The sequence below is a fragment of the Pristis pectinata genome, chromosome 15, assembly GCF_009764475.1.
Source record: "Pristis pectinata isolate sPriPec2 chromosome 15, sPriPec2.1.pri, whole genome shotgun sequence".
NCBI classification, from domain to species: Eukaryota; Metazoa; Chordata; class Chondrichthyes; order Rhinopristiformes; family Pristidae; genus Pristis; species Pristis pectinata.
In genome coordinates this window covers 23,301,940-23,329,910 of record NC_067419.1, presented here as the reverse complement: position 1 = coordinate 23,329,910, position 27,971 = coordinate 23,301,940, and the positions used below count along the sequence as shown (strand labels likewise).

General features: G+C 41.9%; 2 protein-coding genes across 3 annotated transcripts in view; one reads left to right on the top strand and one right to left on the bottom strand.

Annotated features, from left to right (window-relative positions):
* LOC127578451 (apoptosis facilitator Bcl-2-like protein 14) lies at positions 1-27,446 on the bottom strand. The gene is made up of 7 exons (XM_052030483.1): positions 27,314-27,446; positions 8,857-9,329; positions 7,191-7,651; positions 4,424-4,531; positions 4,263-4,333; positions 3,884-4,165; positions 1-1,603 (listed from the first exon to the last, which is right to left on the bottom strand). Exons 3-7 carry the CDS (start codon positions 7,642-7,644, stop codon positions 1,571-1,573), a joined length of 948 nt encoding a protein of 315 aa, XP_051886443.1. The 5' UTR covers positions 7,645-7,651; positions 8,857-9,329; positions 27,314-27,446; the 3' UTR covers positions 1-1,570.
* The window catches only part of LOC127578452 (BH3-interacting domain death agonist-like), a 33,761-nt gene continuing 33,018 nt past the window's right edge, over positions 27,229-27,971 (top strand). Inside the window, exon 1 of one of the 2 annotated variants that reach the window (XM_052030487.1) lies at positions 27,229-27,305. The gene's annotated coding sequence lies outside the window, so the exon portion shown is untranslated. The other variant, XM_052030485.1, reaches the window with a different exon arrangement.

Sequence of the window (27,971 nt, the reverse complement as noted above, 5' to 3'; positions counted from 1 at the left end):
ATACAAATGTTTTTTTAATACATTGATTGTCCCATTTAGCAGGTAATAGAAAAGCTACAAATCCAAAAGCTTATCTCAAGAACTTTCTATAAACACTCTTGCAGCCTGGAGACCAGTTTGTGACATGACACAATCCTTAAAGAGAGATAAGAGTCTTAAATTAACACTTGTTGTGCACAAACAATATTTACTTGTGCTGTAGGACAGAATCACAGAATTTGGTACCTCAGTGGGTGAAGGCATAGCCACCAACAGCAGGATGGAGGAGGTCAATGATGCAAAAAGGCCAAAAATGGAGGAAAATAAGTTGTAGGTGGAGATTACTGAGAAAGATAATCACATTTTATCCAAACTTTATATTACTGATTTTATTTTCCACTGCTTTGCATGAACATTAATAACTTGTAGTAAACAGTTCCAAGATTCGTAATCTCAATTACAAAAGACCTTTCACATGTTCATTAAATTTAAATCTGCAATTATATTAGATTATTTTTCTGCATTTACATTTCATGAGCAATGAAAATAGGTTACAGAGAATTCATTCTTCTGATGGATACAGAATATTGCCAGACTCCAGTTGTGGTATCATAAAACAGCAGTATATGGACATACACAAAAAGAAACATTTTAATTAGTTTGTTCACCTGAAAAAAGAGAGATGAAATGCAGTTAAAAGCTGCATTTTTCATGTCTTTGTCCTACAAAATATTCTGGTGGTAATAATAATAATGTAGGTTCCACCGTACATCAACTGATAGTTAAGAGTTCACATTTCAGAGATTTGTCTCTGATTTCCAAAGAATGATGTGGGAAATATCTTTCTTTGAACACTGAGACCTGATTTTTCTCTCAAGTTTCACAGTTAGCCCTGGAACTGCAACCTTTATGATAGTGTTTCTCTTCCTTTCACTCAATGTCAAGTTCTTGTATTACTCAAGGACTGCAGTTCTAACTTGCTTTGGGATGGCCCAAGCTTCAAAAAGTAGTTATATTTAAAAGTTATATAGTTTCTATTTTAAATCAGAATTAATCTACAAAACAGACTAATTAGTTATATTTAAAAGTGCAAGTTTCTATTTTAAATCAGAATTAATCTACAAAACAGACTACAACTAACTAGTCAAAATACAATTTCAGAATTGGGATCATCTTAAGCCATTCAGGAAATTTTCCATATGGTAAAATATCCCTGGATTGAACAGTTCATTTTTCATCATTGGCTCATTCTCCGTGTTCGCACCATCATAGATACACACATACACATTATAACTGCTCCTTGCCATTTATCAGTTTTAGGAAAGAGCAGATAACAAAAGGCAATTGGAATGGAGCCATGTTCTTACAAAACATCACCCCTCTGAACTTTCATTGGACAAAAAAGGTAAGATCTTGTCAGATTCCAGTGAGTCTTCCAAGTGTCCCAACTCCCAAAGCTGAATAAATGCAGTAAGAATTTCTATATCTTGATACCATGATCACCTGGCTCTCATCTCAAGTCAATATTACAAGAAACAACTCTGGTGAAGTGCAAGGCAGCATCATCCTTTCATGTTTGGGCATCTGGCTGTCAGTCAACATACTCCTCTTCAATTATCTGCTCCTGGACAAAGGGAAATACAATTGAACAACCAACCACAAAAAGTGTATACTTTCAATAAATTAATTCTCACTAGAATATGATCAAAGACAAACAGTTTTCAAGAGAGTGAATAAAAACAAAGAAACCAAGTGGTTTGCAGAGGGAGGGAACACTTGCTTGTTGTAAACAGTTTGCAGATTAAGGGCATGCACATTATAAACAGCTCACAAAAGTAAATAATTCAGAGTGGGAAGATGCAATTTATACGCTGTTCACAGGAGGAAGCTTGTTGTAAAATAGCTGAGTGAGAAGAGGCTGGTAATAAACAGTTCACAGAGTGATAAGAAACATGTTATAAACAGTTTCCAGAGTGGGAGAAAGTTCGTTACAAATAAAGTACCCAAACTTGGGAAGGCTAGTCCAGTTGTACACCAGAAACCAAGACAATGAAGTTCTTCAACAAAGAAGTCTCTAATGAATTTGCATCTTTTAAAGCTTTATACCTGTATTAAGTCATTGATTTTGGAGCTTTTTCTGTTACATTTATTAAAAATGCTTGCCTTCATAGATTGGGATGTTATATAAAATATAGGCATTGGAATGTTACATTGCAATGTCACAAAACACTAGTAAGACCACACTTGGAGTATTGTGTGCAGTTCTGGCCAGCACACTCTAACAAGAGTGGGATTGCACTGGAGAGTATGCAAAGGAGATTCACCAGGATGTTGCTTGGGTTGGAGGCCTTTAGTTATAGGGAGAGATTGGATAGGCTGAGCTCATTTTCCTTGGAGTGAAGGAGACCAAGGGGTGACATGAGGGAAGTGTATGAAGATTATGAGAGGCACAGAAAGGGTAGTCAATATCTTTTTCCCCATGGTAGAGATATTCATAACAAGAGGGCATATGCTTACGGTGAGAGGAAAAAGTTTTAAAGTGGATCTGAGAGGCATGTATTCCCCTCTCACCCAACCTCCCCACACACACACATATCCCCCTCCAGGTACAATTGAATGGACAAGTACGATCCATACCTGGGATCAAGTAAATAATTTGTACGTGAGCACTGATTCAATAAGGGACCAATGTTGATCTCACCAAATGTCCACAGAAGCAATTACTAGTTAGGCCATTAGTGGTATACCAAAATCCTTATTACAAACTGGCAATGTTTGATATTGTTGATATGCTTTTCTATCTCAGGCTTGATTATTTTGCATTTTTCATTAATCTGCTTTAAATTATCAACGGGAAGTGAATCTGAGTTACTAGTCTAAATATGACGTACAAATTCCATGCAAATTAGAGCACTGCTTGTAAGGACACAGGAGGCCATTTAGCCCATGGGTTCCAATCCCCTCTCCCATTTCCCTAGAGCTCTACAACTTATTTCTTTCCTCACATCCCATCAACTCCTCTTTGATTTTTTCGTCATGTACCAACACTAAGGGGTATTTTATAGTGGCCAATTAACTGACCAGTACATCTTTGGGTGCTCTGGTTTCCTCCCATATTCCAATGAAAACCCATGCAGTCACAGGGAGACTGTACAAATTCCACACAGACAGCACTCAAGGTCATGATCAAACCAGTGTTACGGCAGTTACATGCCACCATGTTGGGATCAAGAAGGGCATTTTTAAATTAATAGCAGTACTATATTTATCTTGGCCGAATTCTTTAAACGCTATTGTAGTCGGTCCGGAAGATAATATTGGGACTCAAAAAAATTTCTGATACTAAAATTTCAAAAAGGAGCAATTGAACAAAGATCAAGATCAAAATATCTAGAAGGAAAAAAATGGAAGAGGGTTCAAAAAGCTAGATTTGAGTGAAAAACCCTATACCCTTACTAAGAAGCAAATCCCAGAGTGCAGAGCCATCAGTAATGATTGATAAATCTGTGCAGGAGTGGAGCAAGAGTAGGAGAGCACAAGAGATCAAACTTAAAAGGCAGAAATCTATGAAGCTGAGGAGTGGAGAGGAGAAAAAGGCACTGGCATCCAAAATAATCAAACATCGAAACACGTATGAAAAGTGAAATCTTGGATGTGCCTGCATATGTTCACCCCAAGCTGTCAAATGAAATTCTGGACAGATTTGCACAGTAGAATGCAAAATGAGAAACATAAACAATTGACTCAAATAGGTGTTGGAGAATAGTGTAGCTGCTTTAATGGTGATTCTTTGACAGCATGTGTTCAAGCCCATTAATTAACTCAGGCTATCAGTAGGGTTTAACAGGTAATCAACAAGCAGAAAACAGGATTGGATTTTGATGGATTTACCCCAACTACTTACCCATCCTCCTTTTTCGACGACCCAGGTAGTGAAGTTTTCCTGTAAGTACTTTGTTCCAAAGCCCATGATTCGAGCCATTGGGTGGTTGCCAGCAACAGCAAACTTAGTAGTTGCATGTACAACCAAAGCAAATTTGTTCAACTTTACTTTTGCTTCACTCTCTGCTTCCGAATTCATTTCCACAGGTAAGGTTGCTTGAAGGGCATAATCCATTACTTTTTTGAAAAATGAAAAGGATGACTTTTCACTAAACAGTTTGGCAAATTGTGGGTCCTTCTTAATCTAATAAGGGAAAATTAAAAACAATCAGAATAAAAAACAAGCTTGTCTAAATTAATGACATTCAGAACATAATGCAAGAAAAATGCAAGTGAATTACTTCTTCATCAATAGAATCTCCTTTGGCAGTCAAGAACTCAACAATTCGGTCTATGGTTTTCTGATCATCATCTGTAAACAAAAAAATCTTTTTATTAAAAAAATATTTATTTAGAAAATAACAACATTCCTTAAAGAGTTTTGTTCATGTCAATTACTTACCTGGTCTATCCACTTCCAAACTGGGAGAACGCAACATCCTAAATGAAACTGTTGTGTTCATAACATTTTGCAGCATTTCAGCAACCTCATGAGGGTCCAGTTCTGAAACTAGAATCACGGAAGTACAAGAGAAATAAGCTTGTAAGAAATTCTTTACAAAGTATATACTTTTATAGCATTATCTCACATTTCAGAAGTGTCCCAAAACATTTTGCATGAATTACTTTGAAGGCCAGTTCCTGTTGTTAGGTAATAAAAACCATCAGCTATTTTGTGCTATGTGGAACCAGCTTGAAATTACAGCCATCCTGATGCCAAATGCTACGTGCTGAACCAGAATTAAAATTTATCCTTTTGTAATTTGAGCAGTCCTCAAGGTCCTACATTATGGCACAAATTAATACTTCTTGGTTGGGTCATCATAGCCATCACAAAAGGCTAAAGTACAACTCAACTAGGCACAGAACTTCAAAGATGTAACACCGAACTGACATCAATTTTGTAATAAGTACTGGATGTGTTGGACCTTTTGCTATAAATGGTCACTTATGTCTTCTGGACTTAGTTTTGATCTCCTCATCTGAGGAAGGATGTTCATGCGATGGGTGGGGGGGGGGGGGCAGATGGCAGGACTGACATATGAAGAGAGATTGGGTAAATTAGACTTGCATTCACTAGAGTTTAAAAGAAAGAGAGGAGATTTCATAGAAAGCTAAAAATTTCTAACAGGACTTAACAGATGGGATGCAGGAAGGATGTTCCTAATATCAGGGAAATCTAGTACCAGGGGCAACAGTCTATGGATAAAGGGACAAGCCACTTAAAGCCAAGATGAGGACTTCTCCAGAATGATGAGCCCATTGAGATCTTTACCACAGAAAGCTGTTGAACCCAAAAGTATTCAAGAAGGAGTTAGATATTATTCTTGGGGTTGGAGGGATCAAGGAATACAGGGAGAAATCAGGAACACTATACTGAATATGGATTTTAAATGGTGGAACAGGCTAAAAGGATTGAATGGCCTAGTCCTGCTCCTATTTTCTATTCTTTCCAAAAATAAACACCCTCCAACAGAAAGTAATAAGGAAACCTTCTCCACTGAAGATACTGGCAGATTACAATTTGTGTCATCTGCCACAGCACATCACTTATTTTCCCTTTTTTTGTGCTTTGCAATCTGATGCCCAACTTATATGCTCCTTTTTTACTGCCGCTATTTACTATTTACCAGGATACCATTCCTTGTGAGCAGGCTATACAACTTTCAGCAATATCCAGGCCCAGCCTGGTTCTGGTCTCCACAATATCAACACAAGGGCACATTCAGCATGGAATCATCAGACAGAAATCAAGCACTCCTCCAATTTTCCTCTCACCAATTCAGGAGCATTTAGACAAATACAATTGCTGGCCGTGATTGATTAATACAGACTAGAACATTGAACATACATAGAACAGTACAGCACAGAACAGGCCCTTCGGCCCACAATGTTGTGCCAACATAGCTAATCCCTGCAGAGTGCCCATGTCCCTCTACTTTCCTCTCATTCATGTGCCCATCCAAGCCCCCCATGAATTTGCCTCCACCACCCTATCAGGCAACGCATTCCAGGCATCCACCACTCTGTCAGTAAAAAAAGTACCCCTCACGTCTGTTCTGACCCTACCCCCTCTCACCTTGAATGCATGCCCTTTGGTATTGGATCGCTCAATAATGGGAAAAAGATATTGCTTGTCCACCCTATCTATGCCCCTCAATTTTATACACTTCCAACAGATCACCCCTCAGCCTTCGCTGCTCCAGAGAAAACAACCCAAGTTTGTCCAACCTCTCCTGACAGCACATGCCCTTTAATCCAGGAAAAATCCTGGTGAACCTCTTCTGCACCCCTCTCCAAAGCATTTTAGCTTTAACCAACACGTGTATGTCTTTGTGGTGCATCTGGTAGATTTCGATCATTTCTTCTAACCTACACCAAAGTTCTGCATTGCCAGAAGGCAGCTCGGACAGAACACTCTTCCCCGGGGTGAAGGGTTTATGGATGGTGGTGAGTGGCTGAGGGTTGTGAGCCTGCCCTCGCCTGGTCTTTGTGGGTGCCATCCCGACAGGCAGCGCTGGGTGTGACCTCTCCTGTTTGTGGCCACTTTCCCACTTGTTAACTTCCTGGCCCAGCAACTCCCGATCTGGCTTTTCAAAATTCTGTAAATTTTTTGATGTCTCTCCAGGTTCATCGTAACGTGTCATTTTATCTTTCCTTTTGCGAACATATAGCATACCAAGCGTTTCTGGCTGAAGTGCAGCACAATCCGTAGAAAAAGCTCTCAATATTATGCCTCAAATCTGTTGGGACCACCTACTGCCAAGTGATGATGCTAAATTTATGGTTAAAATACGAATAGTTTGAATCATGGTGTGATGTACAATTGAAACCAAGCAGTTACAACATTGACTCATGACACATACAGTACAATTGCTGCATTTCCTTTCAATCACTATGCCAAACAGATTTAAAAACTCCATTTTCATTTCATAATCCATATTGAGACAGCTAATCTTTACTGAACGATTACGATCCTGACTTTAGTCAGCCGAGGAGCGGTTGAGGCCAGAGTGAAAGGCATAAAGATAAATTACTGATAATGTTCTCTGGATAAAAATGAATTTTCCTCTATTCACTTAAGGGCAAGGATTATGTTCAACCATAGCTCTACCTCTCTTGCTTCCTCTCTTAATACACTACTTACTATCATGCAACAAAATACCTACCATGTTCTGGTTCAGGAAAAACAATTTCACACGAAGATCTTAATGCTGCCTCAACCGCTTCACTCTTTCCATATTCTTCGGCCTCACGATTTGATGTTGCTGCTCGTAAACATCTTGGAATCAGTCTTTTCCATTTGGGTTTCCTTTTGCTTTTGCGAACAGAATTTTTCTTGTTCTCATCAGAATGGATTACAGTGGATTCCTTTAGTTCAACCTTTGGATGTTCATCCGGGCTAACATTATGTGGTAGATCCACATTATCCCGGGCACCTGCAGACTGGTTTGCTTTCCTTTTGCCTATCTTGGATGACGATGATTTATTTTTCGACCTTTCATCCATCAAGAAAGTCCTTTCGGCATAGGCCATCAATATCCTAAACTCAAAGCTGTTGTCATCTGCAGAGTTGTTCTCTGACATGGAATTACTCTCCACTGCATCATCGGATGGACCCATGTTTTACCTTTTAAAAAAAAATGCAAAACATTAAAATATATTTATATTACCCACAATCAATCTGGATGTCTTCCTTGCTAATATAACAAGGGAGGGGGAAGGGAGAAACAGTGGACATGCACAGACAGAGAAACACATGCTTGAAATAACATTTGGAAAAATGAACATTTCAACTTGCAATAACTTAACATTATTGGATCACCCACATCTACCTCAGATCCACACAGGATCTGCAGCTGATGCAGATAGAGTAAAACTCTGATCCAACTATTCAGAAATCCCAATGGTTTGGCATCTGGCTCACTGGTTCTGGCACCACCCCTACCACCAGCCCTCACAGAGCCCCAGTTCCCACCCTGCACCCACCAGGGCTCCAATTCCCGTGCTCCACTTACCTGGTTCACTGGAAAATTTATTATACTGTGTAACATCAGAAAAAAAGGTGAATTAAAAGAATGTTGAGAGATTAATAGATATAACATCTATTAGTCCAAAAATCCTGCCAGTCTGGCACCAAAGTTCTGGGCCTGCTGGATTATCAGAGTTTTACTGTACCTGATGTGCAAGTAGTTTAGCATTCTGTCACCATTTGTTTTTAGAGAGTTATGTCAAATGAATCAAAAACAACTGTGTCACAGGAGACATTCAAAATGATCTGTATTTTAAAAGATTAAGTCATCTGATCGTCAGCATCCATACTTGTGTTACAGGTTTCTAGCAAGATTTCACACAGATCAAAATGCAGAATCATGTTTACTTGTTAGACATTTTAGTTGGCGGTTCTTAGTTTCATTTTCATTCGCCACCTTTGGACTATTAGCCCTAGTTGTTCCTCCACCCATCTTGGGTACTATACCACAAGCTCCCAAGGGTGACCAGGGTCCCAAGCCTCCAGCTCAAAAGTACACTGACCTGTTTAAACGGTCACCATACCAGAACCAAACAGAAACGAAAATCGGAACGATTAATGTTGTTCATTTATGCTTATGCCCTGGGCAAATTTATGTAAGCAAGCATTTTAATAACTTATTAAAGGCAATCATTTTCTAAAAAACACTTCTGGACTTAGCACTTATGTTTATCAAATTCACTTACACTATCACTCTTTCATTAAATACATCAGCATGCACAATGTACAATGACACCAGCTTTTTCCTCGAGAAAGTGTGAACGAACAACTAACCGATATCTCATAAGCAGAGCTGTACTCACCCTGCAGGAGGTAAGTGAGATAATGTGTAGAAACTTTTCACTTGGAATTACAAAAGTTGTCTTTAACAGCTCGAGCCCAGAGTGGAAATCGATTGCCAGAAGTTAGTCCGTGTAAGTTCAAGTCCGAATAAAAACAGCGTCGTCACAGTTTCTTAATGCGTTTATAGTGAAGATTTCGAAGTTTTCGAAGTTCCCGCAGAATTTACGTTAAATGCAAATACTGCAACTTCCGCGTAATGTTCTACAATTTCTGGCAACACAACCTAGAAATTTAAGGAACCCTACTTCGGTATAGCTGCTGCTCCAACAAGTCGCTACGTGTTCCACGTAACTAGAACTTTAAAGTGGTAACGTGCAGAGAACGCCCATTGCTTTCCTTCCTATCCGGGATTGGTCATCTTATTTCCAAGCAAGACATTGCAGAGGGTTAAAACCGGGGAAATGCTGGAGATAATTCAGCGGTCAGACAGCATCTGTGGAAAGGGAAACAGAGTTAATGTTTTAGGTCATCAGAACCGGGAAAATGAGAAAACAAGTTCCTTTTAAGTTGGGGGAGGTGGATAGGATAAAGACATGATGATATCCTTATTAGTCCCATGTACATGAAAACACAGTGAAATGCATCTATTTTTGCGTAGAGTGTTCTGGGGACAGCCCACAAGTGTCGCCACACTTCCGGCGCCGACATAGCATGCCCACAACTTCCTAACCTGTACGTCTTTAGAATGTGGGAGGAAACCAGAGCACCCAGAGGAAACCCACGCAGACATGGGGAGAACGTACAAGCTCCTTACAGACAGCAGCCAGAATTGAACCCAGGTCGCTGGCACTGTAAAGTGTTACGCTAACCGCTACACTACCATGCCTGCCGGGTGTGTCAATGGTAGTGTGAAGCTAGGGTTATCCTGGGGATAAATTGTGAGATGTCCGTAGGGAAATGCTGCCGACTGGCACATTCCAGGCTGCAGGAGTACGTGCTGAGGGACGCACTGAAGCTGGGTGCAGCCAACACAAGGGCTCGGTGGGGAAGGACTACAGTTTAGGGTTTTTCTGCCACTGGATAGGAAGGGGCAGGGTCAGACGAGGAAGCCCCTTAAATATTGTAAATATGGGATTGGGGTGGCACCCCAGGGAGCCACGAGTGGCATCGGTGCTGTGGTTTTTTTATAAAAAGGTAACACTAATGATTGATCCGTACATGAATGTAAAGGTTTGCACTGTTTTATTGCTGTACGTAGTTTGGTATTGGTATTGGTTTATTATTGTCACTTGTACCGAGGTTCAGTGAAAAGCTTGTCTTACAAACCGATCATACAGGTCAATTCATTACACAGTGCAGTTACATTGAGGTAGTACAAAGTGCATTGATGTAGTACAGGTAAAAAACAATAACAGTACAGAGTAAAGTGTCACAGCTACAGAGAAAGTGCAGTGCAATAAGGTGCAAGGTCACAACAAGGTAGATCATGAGGTCATCGTCCATCTCATTGTATAAGGGAACCGTTCAATAGTCTTATCACAGTGGGGTAGAAGCTGTCCTTAAATCCGGTGATACGTGCCCTCAGGCTCCTGTATCTTCTACCTGATGGAAGAGGAGAGAAGAGAGAATGTCCTGGGTGGGTGAGGTCTTTGATTATGCTGGCTGCTACACCAAAACAACGAGAGGTAAAGACAGAGTCCAAGGAGGGGAGGCTAGTGTCTGTGATGCGCTGGGCTGTGTCCACACTCTCTGCAGCTTCTTGTGGTCCTGGGCAGAGCAGTTGCTGTACCAAGCCATGATACATCCAAATAGGATGCTTTCTATGGGGCATCGGTAAAAGTTGGTGAGAGTCAAAGGGGACAAACCAAATTTCTTTAGCCTCCTGAGGAAGTAGAGGCGCTGGTGAGCTTTCTTGGCCGTGGCATCTACGTGATTTGACTGGGACAACCTGTTGGTGATGTTCACTCCCAGGAACTTGAAGCTGTCAATCCTCTCGACCTCAGCACCATTGATGTAGACAGGTGCATGTAGTTTGTTTTTTATGATGAATAAAATTTATTTTGGAATTACAAAAAAGAGGTAAGTGGAGAAAAGGTCAGGGGCACAGACGGATCCCCCCCCAGAGACACCACCAGCCTCACCATAAGGGACACCACACCCAGGGGGAGACCACTCCCAATATCTGAGCCCGGAATAGGTGATGCAGTTCACCAAAGCTGCGGGCATGAGGGCCCAGGACAAATGAAAATGGACTGTGTGATTGGTACTGAACTCCAAAAGAGCCATGGAGATACAACTAGCATCTCTAAACGTGCACAGTGTGAAGAGCACTGTGTGATGTGTTGCAGTTCCTCGCCAAGGTCAAGGCGGATGTGACTTTCCTGCAAGAGCGCGGGCTGCCACACCTCCGCAACTATCGGAGGTGGTAGCGATGGCGGTCCCACGGACTGTCGGTGTGGTTGGGGGGCAACGATTGCCACGCTTTCGGCCTGGGGATTCTGATGTGGGGGGGGGCAACTTCTCAATCACCAAAGTCAAAGAGGTGGTGGGTGGGCAGTTCCTCGTGGCAGATGTGATGTACCGGAACACTCCACTCCAGTTAATTAACGTGTATGCCTCTCCTGTGCGGAGCAAGTGGCTGGCCTTCCTCCAGCAGCTCCCACCGCTGCTGGCGACACCCCGGCTGGTTGTTCTGGCCGGTGACTTCAACTGCATCATCGATGCGGCTGGACGATCCGGCAGTGCCGACAGCAGACTGGACGACACCTCCAGACTCCTGATGGAAACGGTTAAAGATGCCAAGTTGCGCGACGCCTTCAGCACCCCTGCAGGCGGAGCACGGCTGCAACGCACCTGATCAAGGTCGGATGGCTCAGCCTGGTCCCGGCTCGACTTCCTCTTCATGTCGGAGCCAATCACGGTCAGATCCACCGACGTCACGCCAGTGTTCTTCTCTGACCACCGTCTCCTTCGGGCCTCCTGTCACCTACAGGTGGACCAGAAGGCAGGCAGGGGAACGTGGAAGTTCAACGTCAAGCTGCTGACCCCAGAGAGCATTGAGGAACTAAAGAGGGATTACGCAGGTTGGAGGACCATGAAATGCTCTTTGACTCCCCTGTGCACTGGTGGGAAGTGACAAAGGAGAACATCAAGAGGTTCTTCATCGGCAGAGGGGTCCAGAAAGCAAGACAGTCAGCGGAAACTGTGCCAACTCCAGACAGACCTGCAGCAACTTCTCCTTCTGCAGTCGAGGGGGGTGGATGTGAGGGAGGAACCCTGAGAGGCGAAGAGTCGGCAAGCCCAGTTCCACGCCTCCGAATCCTCCAAGATTATCTTCCAATCCAGGGTCTGCTCCGTGGAGCAGGATGAGACGTGCTCACATTTCTTCTCCCAAAAGGTTCACAGGGGGAGTTCTGTGATCCACAACCTTAAGGAAGAGGACAGCTCAGTAACATCCTCGCAGATGGACATATCAAGGTTCTGCAGATCCTTCTCTGCCAGTCTGTATGACAAAAAGGCCACAGACAGCACAGCCTCCCTTAACTTCTCTATCACGGAGGTCTTAGATGACAGCAAGCGGGAGAGTCTAGACCAGCCACTGACCCTGGAGGAGCTGACTGGCTCCGTCCGTTCCCTTGATTTGAATAAAACTCCCGGAAACGACGGCTTACCGGTAGAGTTGTACTCGGCTCTGTGGGACTGGATGGGCCCGAACCTGCTGGAAGTGTACAACGCTATGCTCCTGTCTGGCAGCATGTCAGAATCCATGAGGAAGGGCATCATTACCCTCATCTACAAGCAGAAGGGGGAGAGGAAGGACATCAGAAATTGGAGACCCACCTCACTGTTGAATGTGGAATATAAGATCCTGTCCAAGGCCATCGCCAACAAGCCTGCTCTGGGACAGGTGATCCACGCGGACCAAACCTGTGCTGTACCTGGCAGGAAGATCTTTGACAGCCTCGCGCTGCTCAGGGACACTATGGCCTACATGCAGGACAGAGGGGTGGACACCTGCCTGGTCAGCTTGGACCAGGAGAAGGCCTTCGACAGGATATCACACACATACATGTTGGACGTGCTCTCCAAAATGGGCTTTGGGGAGGGAATCAGCAATTGGATCCAACTGCTCTACACAGACATCCGTAATGCAGTCCAAATCAATGGGTGGGAAACAGACAGCTTCCGCATTAAGTCTGGAGTCAGGCAGGGATGCCCTCTCTCCCGTCTTGTTCGTGTGCTGTATAGAACCCTTTGCCGAATCCATCAGGAAGGACGAGAGCATCAGAGGGGTGACGTTGCCAGGCAGTGGGGGCACCCAGGTGAAAACCTCCCTGTACATGGAAGATGTCGCTGTCTTCTGCTCGGACCCAAGGTCAGTTAGCAGATTGACCAGCATCTGTGACCAGTTTGAGTTGGCGTCAGGTGCCAGAGTTAACCGCGCGAAGAGTGAGGCCATGCTCTTTGGCAACTGGCCCGACCAATCCAACGTCCCCTTCACCATCAGGCCTGACTATCTGAAGGTGCTGGGGATCTGGTTTGGAGGGGCCGGGGTGTGCAACAAAAATTGGCGGGAGCGGATTGGGAAGGTGAAGCAGAAACTGGGTCTGTGGTAACGGCGTTCCCTATCGATAACTGGGAAGAACTTGGTCATCAGGTGTGAGGTGCTCTCAGGGCTGCTATACTTGGTGCAAGTGTGGCCTGTTCCTTGATCCTCTGGCTTGGAAATCACCTGTGCTGTCTTCCGGTTCATCTGGGGATCCAAGGTGGAGCGGGTCCGACGGGTCACCATGCACAAGTCCCTGGACAATGGGGGCAAAAGTGTCCCCAATGTTGCCCTCATCCTGATGACCACCTTCATCTGTGGCTGCATCAGGCTGTGCGTGGAACCAAAGTACGTGGGCACCAAGTGTCACTACGTGCCGAGGTTCTACCTTCCTTGGTGTTGCGAAGGATGGGCCTGGCCCAGTTGCTGCGCAACGTCCCAGTCAGCTGGAAGTTGCCGCACTACCTGTCCTTCATGAAAAAGTTCTTCCAGACCAACACCTTTGACCACAAATCCATCAGGCAGTGGTCAGCACGGAACATCCTGCAGACACTGCAGGAGAAGGATTTGATGGATACTGTAGGGTGGTTCCCTGAGCAGACTGTCCAGACCATCTGGCAGAATGCCTCATCGCCAGAACTCACCAACAAGCACCAAGACCTCGCTTGGCTGGTGGTGAGAGGGGCCCTCCCAGTCAGATCCTTCCTGGATGGTCGGAACCTCACTCCTAGCGTGCGCTGCCCGTGGGAGGACTGTGCTGGGGACAAGACGGTCGCCCACCTCTTTGCAGGCTGTGTGCTTGTGAGGAGGGAGTGGCAAAAGATGCAGGGGTCCTTGTCATGGTTCATCCCCAGCAGCTGTGTAACAGAGGATTCTCTGATCCACGGGTCGTTGCCAGGGACACACATGGAGAAGGACATCAACTGCTGCTGGAAGGTCGTCAACTCGGTGAAAGACGCCCTTTGGTCTGCCCGAAATTTGTTGGTCTCCCAGCACTGCGAGATGTCCGTAGGGAAATGCTGCCGACTGGCACATTCCAGGCTGCAGGAGTACGTGCTGAGGGACGCACTGAAGCTGGGTGCAGCCAACGCAAGAGCTTGGTGGGAAAGGACTAGAGTTTAAGGTTCTTCTGCCACTGGAGAGGGAGGGGCGGGGTCAGGCGAGCAAGCCCCTTAAGTATTGTAAATATGGGATTGGGGTAGCACCCCAGGGAGCCACACGAGTGGCATTGGTGCTGTGTTTTTTTTATATGTATAAAAAGGTAACACTAATGGTGGATCTGTACACAAATGTAAAGGTTTGCAGTTTTATTGTTGTATATAGTTTGTTTTTTATAATGAATAAAGTTTATTTTGGAATAAAAAAAGGTCAGTGGGTTATTGGAGGCAGTTAGAGAGAATGAACAAAGGCTATAGAATAAAGGCTGTTAGAGGCTGAAAATAAAAACAAAGGAGATTGAAGGCTGCAAGATGCAGAGCTGAAAGAAGGTCAGGCTGTGCTTACACAGTGAGAAGAAAAACTGAGCTGATGGATGACTTGCAGCAGAAATGGCCAGTTCTGATACAGGCAGAAGTGAGTTAGCTTAAGCTGGGGAATTTGATATTAAATATGAAAGGCTGCAAAGTACACAGACGGAACATGAAGTGGTGCACCTCCCTTAATATCATCTACTGCATTCAGTGCTCCATGTGTGATCTCCTCTACATCGGTGAGACCAAACGCAGACTAGGTGACCATTTCGCAGAACATCTGTGATCTGTCTGTAACTGCGACCTCCATCTCCCTGTTGCCAGTCACTTCAACTCCCTCTCCCACTCTATCACTGATATGACAATCCTCGGCCTCCTCCACTGCCGGGAGAATTCCAAGCGCAGACTGGAGGAACAGCACCTCACTTTCCGTCTTGGAACCTTGCAGCCTAACGGCATGAACATTGAATTCTCCCACGTTAGGTACTCCCCCCCCCCCCCCCCACCATGCTTCTTCTCTCTTCCCATTCCGAGCCTTTCTTTTCTCTCTCCTTTTCTCTCTCTTTTTTTCTCTCTCTTCTTACCTTTTACCCATCCCCCCGTGGATCTGCTGTCCCTCCTCCCCCGCACCTGCCTATTACTATCTCTCTACCTATCGCCACCTTGTGCCCACCCCACCTCCCCTCTTTTGTCCACCTATCACTGCTCTGCTTTTCCCTCCTATATATTGGGCTTCCCCTTTCCCTATCTTCAGTCCTGAAGAAGGGTCCTGACCCGAAACGTTGACCGCCTGCTTTTCTCCACGGATGCTGCCTGGCCTGCTGAGTTCCTCCAGCATCATTGTGTTTTTCATTCCTCAGGCCTATGTCAGGCCTCATTAAAGCAGTACTGGAGGCCAGGAGCGCGTAGGCCAGAGTGGACTGGGATGTACAATTAAAGTGGCAGGCAACAGGGAGTAACACAGAGCTCACGTGCTGTTGCCTGTGACATCACCAGGCATAAGCACAACGTAACCCGGAGATGTGCCAAACAGACCAGGGTAGGATCAGCAAGTGGATCTACAAGGAGGAGATGGAGTGATGGTGATAAAGCATCCAAAGGCAAGGAGTGGAGTGGGAAGGAGACAGAGAGTGGAGCAGTGAGAACAATGGCATCTGTGATTTTTAAACATGACTCAAATTATCAGATCTGATTAAGTATGGTTAAAATAAAACATGTTTCTTATGATTGACACTTGGAAAAGGTTTGGATTATAAACTTGATCCTCCCTGCAAAAAAAAAGTTGTATGGCAGCCCCTTAACCTTAAAGTAACCTACTTATTCCTTCCATGGCTCCTGTGCAAATGTTTTTGTTAATTCTGTCGTGAAGTAGTTTCAGATGTGTTAATCTGCGAAAAATGCTTCATAAAATGTAAGTTGTTGTTATTAGATTAGATTTGTTGCATGTTTTACAGAAATTCACCTGAGTACAATCCACATTGTTAGGTATATGGTAAAGTTGCAACTGCACTGGAATAGCTGGGATAGGAAGCTAGCTAGTTCTGGTGTGCAGATCTTCATTATTAAAACTAATATGTAATCTTAGTTCTTGATGCATTCACTTTTGAATATCATGTGGAGTCAAGTGAATTAACTGGACACTGTTGAGAATCACAAGAGTAGACTAATGGTTTGTCACTACGTGTTTTTAATCCATGTGTGTAGATTTCAGCCCTGCCAATTGCCTCAGAGAAGATCCTCAGAGCACCTCCTCCTGTGAGTTGTCTGATCATCACCAATCCCATTGGATGTGGTGAGGATAAACATTTGGTTTGATCTCTTATCTGGGACCAGAGTTGGCTGCTTACAGTGTTTATTACAACTGCTTCACCAGTAACAGCGGGAATGCGTCGTATTCCAAGGCATTTCATAAAAAGAATAGTTGCTGGACCAAAGCAGAAGATATTAGAAAGGGTGACTGGAACCTTATTCAATGAGATAGAGTCATAAAGTTTACAGCATGGAAAAGAGGCCCCTTGGCCCAACTCATCCATGCTGACCAAGTCGCCTAACTGAGCTAGACCCATTTGCCTGAGTTTGGCCCATTTCCCTCTAAGCCTTTGCTATCTAAGTACCTGTCCAAATATCCTTTAAATGTTGTAATTGTACCTGCCTATACCACTTCCTCTGGCAGCTCATTCCACATACATCTGTGTGAAAGATGGGTTTGAAAGAAGGGATTAAAGGAGGGTATGTGGTTTAGAGAGGCAGTCATAGGACCAGGAGATAAAATAGCTGAAGATGTAACTACCATTAATCAGCAATGGGAAGAGGGATAGACAAGAGGTCAGAGTGGGGGGTGGGGGGGAGGAATAAGAGATTTTGTGACATATTGAAGGGCTGGAGGCTAGACCGTGCTGGAATTCACCCATGGGAACAAATTGCTGGACAGTGTCCCAATCTGAACTGCAATCCCAATCTGCAATGATCAAGCTGGCAGGACATTGGCAATGACATGCTGAAGTGACAGCATGTGGAGCCAGCAAGTCTGGCCATGAAAAGATTAAATTACCAGATTTGTTATTTTCAATTTCACAGCTTAAATTTTGGTGAAATTTGAATTCTCTGGATTTCCAGTACAGGATCATAAACATTGGGCTTTCATTTCCAATTCAATACAAACAGTAAGATAAGCAGCAATAAAAAATGCAACAAGCATATATATAAACATTTTTAGATTTGAAAATAAACTTCCAAATCTAAACATAAAAAGTGGTATTTTCACTGGGGTGTTCATTTTAAATAGGGAAATAGTGGTCCTGGTGACAAAGTGATAGGGCAGTTCAGACTGTGCCAAGCCTTTATGTGGAAGCCTTATTACCACCAGCAGAGGAAGAAGATTTTGTCCTTCATCCATGCACAGGTCTCAGAGGTGAAAGGGTATCCCATTGCTTCACTCATCCAGCTCACTCCATTTTAACTCATTTTTACAATCACAGCAGGTGAGGAATTATTAAATTTAAATATATAAACTGAAAATTACTTGGAATTAAGTTTATGTAATGAAAGAGAATTCTTCAACTTATTCAAAAGTTTCAAAACCATCACTTGTCCTTACTTAGTTTTCTTGAAGAATTGTAAATGTATTTATCATGGGGGGAATTTTTAAATGAGCCCTGCTCTGAACAGCAGCCTAGTCAGGGAATTTACACGTGGGGATTTTTTGATAATTTTCTGATTAATTTTGAGATCTCAAATGAAAATCGAAAACAGTTGGATCAATCTATTACATACGAGGAAATTGCCGAGGTTGTGTGATCTTTACATTCTGGAAAGACTCCGGGTCCTGATGGATTTCCTGGAGAATTCTATAAGGCCTTTTCCTCTTTGCTTATACCTCATTTATGTGCTGTCTTTTCAGATTGTTTTAAATCGGGTAGATTACCACAATCTTTTTACGAAGCCTCTATTTCACTGATTCTTAAAGAAAAACAAGAACCCAACAGAATGTGCTTCGTACAGACTAATTTTGCTACTTAATGTGGATGGTAAAATTTTATCTGAAGTTCTACCTCGTAGATTGGAAAATATTTTACCTTCAATTATATCCAATGATCAGACTGGTTTTATTAAACATCAATATTCTCATTTTAATATTCGTCATTTATTGAATATTATCTGTTCTCCCTCTAAGGAAATATCGGAATGTGTGATATCTCTAGATGCCGAGAAGGCCTTTGATCGGATTGAATGGAATTACCTATTTAAAACCTTAGAGAAATTTAATTTTGGGCCTGATTTTATCCAATGGATTAAATTACTTTATTTATCCCCTTCTGCTCGAGTTCTTACTAATTTTCAAAATTCTAAATCTTTTAAACTTCAACGTGGAGCCAGACAGGGATGTCCTTTGAGCCCTTTGCTCTTTGATTTGGCCTTAGAACCTTTAGCTATTTCTCTCTGAGAATCTAGAGATATCCTTGGTATCTCCAGAAGAGGTATTAACCATAAAGTTTCTTTATACGCCGATGATTTAATACTCTACATCTAATGTTGAAGCCTCCTTACCTCCTATGCTTTCTCGCTTTAGTCATTTTTCAGGCTACAAATTGAACTTATACAAGAGTGAACTTTTTCCTCTGAATAACTTGGTACCAGTTAATATTAACATTCCTTTTAAAATTGTAAGAAATCATTTTACCTATCTGGGGGTGTCAATTACTAAAAATTATAAGCATTTATTTAAAGAAAATTTTTTCACCTTACTGCACTATGTGAAAAGGGTTTTATCAAGTTGGTCTCCCCTTTCTATATCATTGATTGGCCAAATGAATGTTATTAAAGTGAATATTTTACCTAAATTTATATATCTATTTCAGGCTTTACCTGTTTTTATTCCTAAATCTTTCTCTGACTCTCTTGAGTTAATTATTTCTTCCTATATATGGAATAATAAACATCCTGGACTAAATAATGTTCACCTCCAGAAGGTTAAAAAGAACAGAGGTTTAGCCTTACTTAATTTTAGATTTTATTACTGGGCAGTCAATATACGAAATCTTACGTTTTGGTTACATTACATTAATCAAGAGGCTCGCCCAGTATGGGTCTTTTCAGAAATTAATTCTGTTAAAAAATTTTCTATTATCTCTTTGCTTGGTTCTTCACTTCCAATATCATTAAATAAACTAACAGATAATTTAGTAGTTAAACATGTTTTGGTTCAAATTTAGAAAATTTAAACATGACTTGGTTACAATTTAGAAAATATTTTGGTTTATTAAGTTTTTCTTTGTCCAGTCCCATTTTCTTTAATTACTTTTTTAAACCTTCTATGACTGATGTAGTTTTTAAAGAGTGGGACAAATTAGGTATTACTTGTTTTCAAGATCTGTTTGTTGGAGGAAACCTTTCTTCGTTTGAACAATTGTCTACCAAGTATAATTTACCAAAAACTCATTTTTTTAGATATTTACAAATTAGAGATTTTCTTTGATCTCAATTACATTATTTTCCTTTGAGTCCTGATAATTTATTAGATGTAGTTTTTAATTTGGAACCTTTTCAGGATGGCTCAATATCTAATATTTATGACAGATTACCAGGAATGAGTAAGATGCCAGTAGATAAAATTAAAAACACTTGGGAACAAGATTTGCAGATGTCAATTTCTGAGGAAACTTGGAATGAAATTTTCAAGTTGGTTAATACTTCGTCATTATGTGCTCGACATTCTCTCCTTCAATTTAAAGTGGTCCATAGAGTTCACTTGTCTAAAGATAAATTATCCCATTTTTATTCTGATATATCTCCTTACTGTGACAAATGGAATAACGGAGTGGCTTCCTTAACTCACACGTTTTGGACGTGTCAGAGTCTTAAAAAATATTGGACAGAGGTCTTTCATACTTTTTCTGTACTTTTCAAAATAAATTTTAAACTTAATCCTTTGACTGCACTATTTCAGATTGTTGGAGAAAAAGATATAACTTTGAAGGCTTCTGATTTACATATTCTGGCTTTTAATTCTCTTATGGTCAGGAGAGCTGTGTTGCTTAAATGGAAGGAAGTTACTCCGCCTACTCATGCTCAATGGTTACAGGATGTTATGTCACACTTGAATCTAAAGGAGATTTGCCGTTCTGTTTTTGAATCTAACCTACACTTTCAAACCCTGTGGGGACCATTTTAGAATTATTTTCAAAATCTCTGATTTGGGGACTAAAACGCAGATATTGGCTGACACAGTTACGTTTTTAAAGGTTTTTCCTTGTTTTTTTCCATCTAACAGCTTCCCATTTTGGTAGTGGGAGTAGATTTTTTTAAAATAAAATATTTCAATTTCTTTTTCCTTTATTAACTAACCTATATATGATTATTAATTTAGAGTATTTAATACAATATATTCAGTAGTATTTTTATTCTCTTTCTTGATGCATGTACTCTATTTTTTTTCATGGATTCAATAAAAATATTGTGAAGAAAAAAAAAGCACCTGTTAAAATAATGAATAAACTCATTCCATTTAAACATTAAATACCCAGATTAGAAGGATTAAAAATAAAACGAACCAAGACTAGAGTGAACATAGAACAGTACAGCACAGGCAAAGGCCCTTCGGCCCACAGTGTCTGTGCTGACCATGATGTCTGTCAAAACTAATCCCATCTGCCTAAACATGGTCTGTATCATTCCACTCACTGCCTGTTCATGTGCCTGTCGAAATACCTCTTAAACATTGCTATCATTATCTGCTTCCACCACTTCCCTGGCAGCACAGTTCAGGCAGCTGCCACTCTCTGTGTAAAAAAACTTGCCTCATAAATCTCCTTTAAACTTTGCCTTCTCATCTTAAACCTAGCATTCAACATTTCAACCCCGGGAAAAAGACACTGTTTGTCTACCCTATCTATATCTCTCATAATTTTATATACTTCTATCAGGTTGCCCCTTAGCCTCCGACACACCAGAGAAAACAATCCAAGTTTGTCCAACCTTTCCTTATAGCTAATGCTCTCTAATCCAGGCAACATCCTGGTGAACCTCTTCTGTGCCCTCTCCAAAGCCTCCACATACATCTTGGAATGTGGCGACCAAAATGCACACAATATGCCAAATGTGGTCTCACCAACGTTTTATTCAGCTGCAACATGACTTCCAAACTTTTATATTCAATGCCCCAACTGATGAAGGCAAATATGCCTCAGGCCTTCTTTACCACCCTATCTGCTTGTGTTTCCACTTTCAGGGAGCTATGGACCCAAGATCCCTCTGTACTTCAATATTCCTAAGAATCCTGCTATTTACTGTATAACTTCCCCTTACATTTGACCTCCCAAAGTGCAACACCTCACATTTATCCGGATTAAATTCACAAACCTCCAGTCGGAATAAGAACTCTCTAAGCAAGCCTCTGGTTTCTATGGCCAAGCCAATTTTGAATCCAATCTACCAAGCCTCCATGGATCCCATGTGCCTTAATCTTCTGGATCAGTTTGCCATGAGGGATCCTGTTGGAAGCTTTACTAAAGTCCATGTATACAGTATCCACTGCCCCACGCTCATCAATCATCTTCGTCATCTCCTCAAAAAACTTAATCCAGCTTGTTCGGCATGATTTCCCTCTCACAAAGCTGTGCTGACGTTCCCTAATCAGCCCGTGCTTTTCTAGAAAATACTTTCCATGTTGGCTTGTCATCTCAAGTTTAATAAAATAAAGAAGTCAAAGTTGTGTTTATTGTCATATGCATAAGTACGTGTGTGCACAGGTGCAATGAAAATCTCACGTGCAGCAGCATCACAGGCACACGTCATATAAGCAGCATTCATAAGAAAACAGAAATTAAACATAAATTGTACACCAATTTTACAAGAAAGAACACGAGTAGAACAAAAAAACCCACAAAGTCCATTTAACAGAGGAACACACAAATTAGAAGCAAGAAGAAGCCATTTAGTCCCTCAACCTGTTCTGTCACTCAGTAGGATCATAGCTGGTTGGATTGTAACCTAAGTTCTGCTAACATCCTAACTTTCCAGCTAGGATCACATAACTCAACAGAAACAAAGGATCAAATCTGTAAGCTTTCTCATCAGTGTATTTCAGTACAACACCAAGTAGTACATTTTTCAAGCAGTTCAGAAAAGATTTACTAAATTGATACCTTAAATAGGTGATCATCTTACAAGGAAAAATTGAACAGGTCTATCCTGGTAACATTTCACAACATTGTTTTTCAAGTTCTATCTACCTCTGCTTCCACCATCCTTCAAGGAAGAGAGTAGCAAAGACTTCTGAAAGGAAAAAAAATTGCCTCATCTTTTGTCATAAATGATGACCCCCCCCCCATTTTAAACAGTGATCACTTAATAGAAACTACCTTTCTCATCAGTATTTCTACATTCTCCAACAAGCAGAGAAATCTTCTTCGCTTTCACAGCATTTATGTGGACTAGCCACATAAACACATAAACACCATAGCTACTGAGCAGGTCAGAGACCGGACATGAAGTGGTGAGTCACTTTCTGATACCCACTGTGGGAGTACCTTCAACAGAAGAACTCCAGTGATTCAAAATGACAATTCAGCACCACCTTCTCAATGGCAATTAGAGATGGGCAATAAATGCTGGCACTGTTAGCAATGATCAGATCCTGGACAGTTAATAAATAAGACCCTGTCAAGACCTCTCTGGATCTCGTGTTTTGATCAAGTCACCTCTTCAAAACTCCAGCAGAGACAAGCCCAGCCTGTTCAATCTTTCCTTGTAAAACAGTTCACATATTTAAGGGATCAATTTAGTAAATCTTTTCTGAACTGCTTCCAACTATTGAAAAATGTACTAATTGGTGTGGTATTGAAATACACTGATGAGAAAGGTTACAGATTTGATCTTAGTTTCTACTGAGTTATGTGATCCCAGCTAGAAAGTTAGGATAGTTGGTGGAACTTGCCTTGAACATCTCTGGGTAATATGTTGAAACAGTCAATCAGGATTATGGATTGCTGATTCTAATCATAGTTTTGTGGCTTCTGTTGAGCAAGAAACCATGCAGGATGCCATTAAGCTCAGCTGTGACATTTCCAAGAACATTTGAGTAATGTACAAAGGAATGACTGGTATCTGGTAAACTACTCTAGAATGGTGCATGCAGTGGGGAGAGCATTGGGGAAAAATAAACTGAACAATTTCCGACAATACTTAATTATAAAGAGGAGGATTGATGCTCCTGGTTTTCTTGGTCCTGGCATCAGACAGGAGCAATGATTCAAAGGTTTACTGTTCCCGTCCAAGTTCAGGAAGGATAATAAATCCTGCTGCAGACGACAAAATCCAGGCCCATGTACTCTCACCGCACACATTTACAAAAGTCATAACACTACTTGTGGTTGTTGCAGCTTTCTCTAATAATAGAACCAGCACTATTGAATGAGTTGCCACTACTTATGACGTATCACACAAAGACTAGCACTCATTCCTCTGGAGAAATGGTTTGTCTTTTAATATGTTCAATAAAGGAGTGAATATTCAATTGTTCTAGTTTTATTTTCATTCCATTTGATTATGTGTATTCCTAAATCAAAACATCCCATGAACAATAGTCTTGATTAGGATGTCCACCTGCCACCACTTGTTCAGGGAAGTTTGGACTTTGAAGATCCAGTCCAATGTCATGCCTTGCCTGAACCTGGGACTGCATTTGTCCTGGAGTCACTTTAGGCCTGGCATCTGAGGTCAGTGAAGAGTTGCCTGTGCTCACCACTGACCTTCAAGGAAAGCTTGCTGTACCTTGTCTACTTCTCCCCTTCTGAATTTGGATCATGACAACACCATCAACCATTAGGCCATGGCCACCCACACAGTCAGGAACCTCATTTCCCTGGGAAATGTCTCCACAGCTTCCAGCCTTATAGTGTTCTATCCCTGGACAGCCCAATTCTATTTCCTGCCTAAAATCCACAAGCAGGATTACCTGGCAGACCCATTGATTTAGCCTGCTCTTGCCCCGCCAAACTTATTTTTCCCTACCTTGACTCTACCCTTTCTTCTCTGGACCAGTCCCTTCCTACATATCCCTGATACCTCTGATGTCCTCTGCCACTTTGATCATTTCCAATTCCCTGGTCCCAAATTGATTCATCTTTACTGGGGATGTGCAATCCCTTTACCCCTCCATCCCACAACAGGATGGCCTGAGGACTCTCTGCTTCTTCTGAAGCAGAGGCCCAACCGGTTCCCCTCCACCAACACACTCACTTGCCTGGTTGAACTTGTCCTCACTTTGAACAAGTTATCCTTCAACTCCACTCACTTTTTCCAGATCAAAGGTGTAACTAAGGGCACTTGCATTGATCCAAGCTATGCCTGTCTTTCTGTGGGATTTGTGGTACAGTCTGTGTTTCAGTCCTAGCCAGGCCCATTCCCTCAACTCTTTTTCTGGTACATCCATGACTGTATTGGTGCAGCTTCCTGTATTCAAGCAGAACTTGACAACTTTGTTGCTTTTGCTGCCAATTTCCACCCTACTCTCACCTTCACATGGTCCATCTCTGACTCTTCCCTTCCTTTTCTGGATCTCTGTCTCCATCTCAGGCAACTGGTTAGCCACTAACATTCATTACATGCCTACCGACTCCCACAGCTATCTTGACTACTCTTTGTCCCACCCTACCTTCTATTCCGTTCCATTCTCCCAGTTCCTCTATCTCCATTGTATTTGCTTCTGAAATGTCTTCCATCTTCCTGAACCATGGCTTACCCTCTACCATTGTTAACAAAGCCCTTGGCTGTGTCTCATCCATTTCTTGTGCCTCTGCTCTTGCCCCCCTCTCCTCCGGGACAGCACAAGGACGGTGTTCCCCCAGTACCCACCTTCCATTCCACCAGCCTCCGCTTTCTCTGCACTTTCTGCCATTTTCATTTTCAATCTTTTTATTAATTTTCAAATTAGTACAAAATAATATATATAACATTAGTAATTATACATATGGTGCAAAGAGATCGGGATAACAATCATAACAGTTAATATAAATCACAAGGAGTAAAAAAAAGTAATCTAAACCTTCCGCTCTCTTATTAAGTGAACAAATACAAAAGGAAAGATTGAAAAAAGATTTAATTATATGAGAAAAGAACCCCCAAATCAAAAAAATATTGATAATAAACCAAAAAAAACAAATACTTCAAAAAAAAAACTGGACTGATATTTCTTCAATTAAAAAAATATTATTATGTCGTCAACTCCGCTCCTCTGTATTCAAGGGTTATTGAAAGGGATCTGAAAAAGGTCAGCTTATATCATATGGAAGTATCGAATAAATGAACTCCAAACTTCCTCAAATTTAAGCAAAGGATCAACAGTACCACTCCTAATTTTTTCTAAGTTTAAACACGCTATATTTTGAGAAAACCACTGAAAAGTGGTGGGAGGTATTGGATCCTTCCATTTGAACAAAATGGATCGCTTGGCCATTAATGTGACAAAGGCGATCATACGATGAGCAGAAGCAGATAAATGGCGAGATTCCATCATTGGTAACCTAAAAATTGCAGTAATAGGATGAGGTTGTAAATCAATGTTCAATACAGATGAAATAATGTTAAAAATGTCTTTCCAATATTTTTCCAAAAGGGGACAGGACCAAAACATATGTGTCAGGGAAGCCACCTTCGAATTACATCTGCCACATATAAGATTTATATGATGATAAAAACAGGCTAACTTGTCGTTAGACATATGGGTCCTGTGAATCAAAGAGTGTCTGGCACACATTGAAGATGTATTAACTAGTTGAAGAATTTTCTTCCATGTCTCTGTAGGTAAAAGTATCTGGAGTTCTCTTTCCCATTCACTCTTAATTTTATCAAGTTCCTCTGAACATATTTTCATAATCCAATCATAAATTATTGCTATCAGGCCCTTCTGATAAGGATTAAAGCCTAAAAATTTTTTCTGCCATTTTCAAAGAGATTCCATCACCAGACACACCTTTCCCTCTGCTCCTCATTCAGCATTCTGCAGGGACCATTCCCTTTGTGACTCCCTGGTCCACTCTTCTGTTCTCACCAACCACCCCCTCTTGCAGCACTTTCCCTTGCAATTCCAGGCAATACAACACTTGTCCTTTCACTTCTTCCCCACCCACCAGCCAGGGATCCAAACGGTCTTTCCAAGTGAGGCAGTGATTCACTTACACTTCTTCAAATCTAGTGTATTGCATTTGGTGTTCACAATGTGGTCTCCTCTACATTGGAGAATACAAACACTGATTGTCTGATTGCTTTGTAGAACACCTGCATTCAATCTGCAGGGCTGACCTTTGCCTTTGCTTGCCACTTCTCTGTCCCACTCCTACTCTGACCCATTGGTCTGTGGCTTCCTGCACTGTTACAATGATGCCCAACATAAGCTTGAGAAACAGGACTTCATCATCTATTTGGGTGTGTTGCAGCCTTCTGTATACAATATTGAATTCTATAACTTCAGGCAACTTGATTTCTCTGTCTGTATCAGTCATCTATGATATTAACTCAGCTTGAGTCCTGAGGCAGGGTTTTGACCTGAAACATCGACATTTCCTTCCCCCCGACCTGCTGAGTATTGACAGCACTTTCTGTTTTTATACCTAATCTACTTAAGCGTCAAACAACCGAACAATTCTGAGCGGTTCTGGCGTTCAGAAACATTAAAAATCTACTTAGAAAATATTCAAACAGTTAAGAGTATTAAAGTCGTTTTTAGATTAAAAGTCCTAACACTATGAAAACATTTAAATATACTCAAATATTGTTTTTAAAAAATCCAAGTTGTTTGCTAAATTACGTCAATCAGAGCCAACGGCAGATTACGGGTGGTTCATGCCTGATCAAGGCCTGGGCAGTTGCTGCGGATCTCCGCAGGATTTCACCGAGAATGGGAGCATACTTGGACAATAACGAGCAGAATTGCTGACGCAAGGTTTAGGGTTTCCATGTACGTACGTGCTCAGGCCGAGGCGTGGAAGTTCCTCTCCGCTTCAGGGAGGAAGCTGCTGAACATCTTAATTTTGCAAGGGATTCCCCGAGAAATCCGGGCCATTGTAGCTCCGGCAAGGTCGAAGCAGGGCGCCAGGTGAAGGTAGGGGAATGTGGTTCAGGTTCTGTCCCCGCAGCGGTGGCGGAATGTTGAAGCGGGGTGAATTCCACCAGGATCATTTCATTTCACATGAGGAACTACAGTATACTATAGTTTAAACTTTTTTTTGGGGGGGGGGACTTTATATATGTGGGAAAAATCTCGACTCAAAGGGATATTAATAAATCCTGTGCCTTTGATCGGGAGATGTAACATCCAAATGACGAAAAAGTTTAAGTACTGTTTGTGAAAAAATAAATCATCCTTCCTGTCCAACTTTAAAGTAACTGTTGTGCAGACCTCAGCAGCCAGTTTTACCCATGTCAAGCTATCAGCTCCAGCAATGGGGATTTTGATGCTGGCTGAAGAATAAATGTTGAGAAGGTGGGCTTTTCTTCAGTTAGTGTCATTGGTGCTTTTAGTTTACTTCCGCGGGAAGACAGGGCGTTAGTCAAGGATCTCTTCGAACAAAACAGTATTTCATCAGAATGGCACAGAAGCTTCTCCCTGCATCATGTGATTAAT

Bases quoted from the DNA above. Each gene is read 5' to 3' on its own strand.
- LOC127578451 (XM_052030483.1), bottom strand. From the start codon at position 7,644: ATGGGTCCATCCGATGATGCAGTGGAGAGTAATTCCATGTCAGAGAAC. The intron at 4,334-4,423 runs GTAAGTAATTGA...TTTTGTTTACAG, and splicing joins TTTGGAAGTGGATAGACCAG to ATGATGATCAGAAAACCATA. The intron at 1,604-3,883 runs GTAAGTAGTTGG...CCCTTTGTCCAG, and splicing joins TCGTCGAAAAAGGAGGATGG to GAGCAGATAATTGAAGAGGA.